The sequence below is a fragment of the Nicotiana sylvestris genome, chromosome 2 (assembly GCF_000393655.2).
Source record: "Nicotiana sylvestris chromosome 2, ASM39365v2, whole genome shotgun sequence".
NCBI lineage: Eukaryota > Viridiplantae > Streptophyta > Magnoliopsida > Solanales > Solanaceae > Nicotiana > Nicotiana sylvestris.
The window spans coordinates 69,146,389-69,152,006 of NC_091058.1; the positions used below are offsets into that span (position 1 = coordinate 69,146,389).

At 45.1% G+C, this 5,618-nt stretch overlaps 1 protein-coding gene across 1 annotated transcript; it reads right to left on the bottom strand.

The window, feature by feature from the left end:
• Positions 1-1,524: 1,524 nt before the first annotated feature.
• On the bottom strand, positions 1,525-5,155 carry LOC138868177 (uncharacterized). Its single transcript, XM_070165933.1, has 8 exons — positions 4,767-5,155; positions 4,400-4,532; positions 4,009-4,357; positions 3,641-3,811; positions 3,348-3,403; positions 2,443-2,830; positions 1,990-2,379; positions 1,525-1,844 (listed from the first exon to the last, which is right to left on the bottom strand). Exons 1-8 carry the CDS (start codon positions 5,153-5,155, stop codon positions 1,525-1,527), a joined length of 2,196 nt encoding a protein of 731 aa, XP_070022034.1.
• Positions 5,156-5,618: the final 463 nt, after the last annotated feature.

Consider the following 5,618-nt stretch of genomic DNA (forward strand, 5'->3'; position numbering starts at 1 on the left):
ACCATCAAATATATCCTACATGTGCCAGCCGGATGGTTACTCAGACTTCACCACTCGATGACACCAAATAATATCCCCCATTTATTCCATTCATACACTATGCCAAACCCCCAACTAGTGAGGTGTTCCAGGTTACAACCTCCACAATGGCCCCACAAATTTCTTACAAATTCTAGCATACAACACCCCACACTTACTCCCTCAAGTGATTCACGTTAAATATAACACCACCATTCACCAAATACAACACCACCACAACCTAGGATAGGCACAAAATGCCTCAAAATAGCACCACAAGCCCCAAATTTTTGGCCAAAAAGGGCCCTCCACCAAACTACACCGCAAAAATTATTTCTAGGCCTCCAAATCATCTAAACAACCCCCACAATCGAAGTATAAGAAAGACCCAACCATTTTAGCACCAAAAAAATCCACAAGAAGCAATTGCAACAATAAAAACAGAGAAGAAGCAAAAATTGAAAGAAAATCTACACTATTCCTACCTAGGGTTTAACTAAACTAGTTTAGACTAAATTACACTAATTAGAAGATGAAACAGAATCAAAAAGAAGAGAACACTTACTTGATGAAGGTGGGAAGGGGTGGGTAGTGGTGAAAGGAGGTGTGGAGAAGATAACAATGGCGGTTTGTGGGAGTGAGGGAGGGATTTGAGAGAGAAAGAGAAGAGAGGATTTGGGTTATATTTGGGGGGAGGGGGTGAAGGGTTAGGTGAATTAGAAAAAGGGGGGGAAATAAAAAAAATCTGCATACCTAGGCTCGACGGGGTCTGCCGCGTTCGCGGTTGAACCGCGGTAGACGAAGTTCAGAGAGGGGTTCCCACCGCGGTTCTATCGCGGTCGCGGTGGAACCGCGGTCTGGGCAGTTGTCTGATTTTTTGATTTTTTTTTGTTTCTTATATAATGTGTTACACTTACAACAATTTTGTGGGTTGCCTCCCACGCAAATCCTGATTTAACGTTGTAGCACGACGCAGGATGATCGCATTTAAGGCTCGCTCGACCTCTGTGGTTCAGTCAGGTGCAGCTCAGACACTTCCTTTTTCTCGCTCATGCCCACATATGGCTTCAATCTTTGACCATTGACTCTGAATGTACGAGAGTCATTCTCTGTGGCAATCTCAACAGCTCCTGAAGGGAAAACTTCAACTACTCGAAATGGTCCAGACCATCGTGACTTAAGTTTACCTGGGAACAGACGTAGTCTTGAGTTGTATAGCAATACCATGTCCGCAGGTTTGAAATTTCTCTCAACAATGTTCTGGTTGTGCAACCTCTTCATTCTCTCCTTGTACAATTTTGTGCTCTCAAAAGCAAGATATCTGAACTCCTCGAGCTCATGCAATTCAGTGACTCTTGACGTGCCCGCAGCTTCCATGTCTAAGTTTAGCTGTTTCAATGCCCACCACGCTTTATGTTCAAGTTTCACTGGCAGGTGGCAGGCCTTCCCAAACACCAACTTGTATGGTGACATACCAATTGGAGTTTTGAAGGCAGTTCTGTAAGCCTAGAGTGCATCATCTAGCTTCCTCGCCCAATCAGTTCTTGTGGCGTTCACAGTTTTGGTTAACACACTCTTGATTTCTCTGTTGGACACTTCAACCTGTCCACTAGTTTGTGGGTGGTAAGGGGTAGCCACCTTGTGGCGCACATCATACTTAGCGAGCAACTTTTCAAAGGCCCTGTTGCAGAAATGAGTGCCTTCATCACTGATAATTGCTCGTGGTGTCCCAAAGCGGGTGAATATGTTCTTATTTAGAAATCCCACCACCACTTTTGCATCATTGGTGGGTAACGCCGTAGCTTCCACCCATTTGGACACATAGTCTACAGCAACAATAATGTACTAATTGTCATAGGAGCTGACGAAGGGACCCATGAAGTCAATCCCCCCAGACGTCAAACACTTCCACCTCTTGAATTGGGTTCATAGGCATCTCGTGGCGTCGGGAAATGTTCCCGGTCCATTGACATTCATTGTAGCCCTTCACCCATAGGTGCACATCTTTAAACACTGTAGGCCAGAAGAATCCAGCCTCTAGCACCTTTGTCGTTGTCCTAACCCCTCCAAAGTGTCCACCATACGCTGATGCGTAACAAGCCTGCAAAACAGAAAATTTCTCTATCTCGGGGACAAATCTCCGGATCATATTATCAAGGCATATTCTAAACAGATAAGGTTCATCCCAGTAATACTGGCGGCTTTCATGAAAAAATCTTTTCCTTTGGACCGATGAAAGGTCGTGAGGAACTATACCACTGGCCAGGTAATTAGCAAAGTCTGCATACCATGGCGCTTCCTGATGAGTGGTGGCGAGCAGCTGCTCGTTTGGAAAAGTTTCCAGTATTTCCTCAACCTCAACTACATTTTCAGCTCCCTCAAGTCATGATAGATAATCAGCGACTTGATTCTCAGTGCCCTTACGGTCACGAATCTCAAGATCGAACTCTTGCATTAGCAATACCCAACGAATCAGGCGTGGCTTAGATTCTTTCTTTTTTATTAAGTACCTGAGAGCTGCATGGTCAGTATATACAATTACCATGGACCCTATCAGGTAGGATCGAAACTTGTCAAACGCAAACACTACAGCCAATATCTCCTTTTCAGTCACATTGTAGTTCAACTGGGCTCCACTCAGCGTTCTACTAGCATAGTAGATTGGGTGCATCAGTTTGTCTTTCCGCTGGCCCAGCACTGCTCCCACTGCATAGTCACTGGCATCATACATTAGTTCGAACGGTTTCTCCCAGTTGGGGGCAACAATGATAGGTGTTGTGATCAGTCTCTTTTTCAACTCCTCAAATGCTACCTTGCAATCATAAGAAAACAAAAACGGGTGATCTTTTTCTAACAACTTACAGAGGAGGGTTGGTGATTTTGGAGAAGTCTTTTATGAACCTCCGGTAAAAAAGCTTCTGATGGCTTTGACTGAAGTTGGTGGAGGAATATTTGCTATTACATCAACTTTCGCGCGATCCACCTCTATTCCCTTGCTTGACACCCGGTGCCCCAAGACTATGCCTTCTTGTACCATGAAATGGCACTTCTCCCAGTTCAGAACCAAGTTAGTCTCGATGCACCGTTTCAGCACACGTGTCAGATTTATCAGGCACTCATCAAATGAATTCCCCACCACTGAGAAGTCATCCATGAACACCTCTATTATGTCCTCAACCATGTCAGTGAATATGGCCATCATGCACCGTTGGAATGTGGCAGGTGCGTTGCATAGGCCAAATGGTATCCGTCTAAAGGCATAAATGCCATACGGGCATGTGAAGGAGGTCTTCTCTCTGTCCTACGGTGCAATGGAGATCTTATTGTACCTTGAGTACCCATCCAGAAAACAGAAGTGTGACCTCCCTGCCAATCTGTCCAACATCTGATCAATGAAGGGAAGTGGGAAGTGGTCTTTCCGGGTGGCTAGATTCAACTTTCGATAGTCCATATAAATTCTCCAACCTGTGACGGTTCTTGTTGAGATCAATTCATTGTTGTCATTTGTCACAACCGTCATGCCACCCTTTTTAGGAACACATTGCACTGGGCTCACCCAGCTGCTGTCAGAGATTGGGAAAATAATTCCCGCATCCAACCACTTTATCACCTCCTTCTTCACCACTTCCTTCATGTTGGGGTTCAGCCTCCTCTGATGTTCCCTGGAAGGTTTGTGCCCCTCTTCCAGCAGAATCTTGTGCATGCAGTAGGCGGGGCTGATCCCCCTGATGTCTGACATGGTCCACCCCATGGTAGTTTTGCACTCCTTTAGTACTTGTAAAAGTTTTTGAACCTGCACATCTAACAAACTAGATGAGATAATAACAGGTAATGTGGAGTCAGGTCCCAGAAATTCATACCTGAGGTGGGCTGACAATGGCTTTAACTCCAACTTTAGTGGTTCTTCAATGGATGGCTTAGCTGGAGGAGTTTCTCTCTTTTCTAAGTGTAAGGGCTCAAACTCTAGATTTCTCTCCCAGAACCCTCTACCTTCCAATGCCAACACCCATTCCGCCAAATCCTCACCATTCACTTCATCTAAGTTCATCAAACATGCAGCGAGGGGGTCCTCAATTGTCAACACCTCATCATCAGACTCTACAATTACATCTACGACATCAATAAGAGAGCAATTGGCGAACTCGCTTGGTCGCCTCATAGACTTCTGCACATTGAATGTTACTTCCTCATCATTGAGTCTCATTTTGAGCTCCCCCGTCTCACAGTCAATCAGAGCTCTCCCCGTGGCCAAGAGTGGTCTTCCTAAGATTATAGGAATCTCTTCATCCACTTTGCAATCCAAGATCACAAAATCTGTAGGGAACACAAATTTTCCCACCTAAATAAGCACATCATCAAGGATATTGAATGGACGTTTCACAGTCATGTCGGCCAGCTGCAACAACATGGAGGTGGGTCTAGCTCTTCCAATGCCCAACCTCTTATAGATAGCCAGGGGCATAAGATTAATGTTGGGCCCTAAATCACAGAGCGCCTTAGCAAATGCGAAATTCCTAATAGTACATGGAATTGTAAAGCTACCTAGATCAGATAGCTTTTCAGCAATAGGTCTTGTCACCACTGCGCTACAGGTCTGAGTAAGTGTAACCGTAGCCAAGTCTTGAAAATCAAATTTCCGGGACATCAAGTCCTTCATCATTTTTGCGTACCCAGGCATCTCCTTTAAAGCTTCAATCAGTGGAATATTTACCTGGATTTGTTTGAGCATTTCAAAGAACTTTTTATACTGCTCCTCCTTTTGATGCTTGGCCAGCCTCTGTGGAAAGGGTGCAGGAGGTCTCTTCTTCCCAATCACTTGGGACTTCTCTTTATCAGCTACTATTTCAACTACTGGCTCTTCAACTGGCTCAACTACTTTCTCGGTCTCCTGCTGAATGTTCTTTTCTTCCTGAGCAGGCTGGACTGTCACCTCTGTCAGTATCGTAGACTCATCCAGCTCAATGGGCACTGGAATGAGTGTCTCAGCCTGTATATTTTCTCGAGCTCTCTCTTGTTCTACATCTAGATCCCTGCCATTACGGAGACTCACCGCCATCAGCTGCTTTGGGCCTTGATCTTTTGGATTAATCTGGGTGTCAGCAGGTAATGTCCCATGAGGACGATTGTTTAGAGACATTGAAATTTGGCCCAATTGTACTTCAATATTTTTGATTGTTGTGTCATGTGCATCTACTCTTTCATTTATCTTTGCATTGGACCCAATAACCTACTGTATCATTGCTTCAAGTCTAGGGAACCCATCTTCTTGCCTTCCACCATGCTGTTGCTAAGGTGGGGGATACCCTTGCTGCTGATTGTTGTACCCCTGTGGCCTTGGATAAGGTGCCATATTGTTGAGAGGTCTCATACCTCCCATGCTTCCAGCGTTGTACTGTGGCTGAGGTGGTCTGTATGGCTGCTGAGTTTGCTGACCCCAGTTCTGATTGCCCTGTCTCTGGCCTCCATAGTTTGACACATAGTTCATGTCTTCAGGGTGCTGATGATGATGATCATGTTCTGCATTCCAAGGATTACCAACTGGCTGACTAATGCAAGATGTGCACAAGCCGCCATTGGTAGTATCTACAATGTGCACTTGC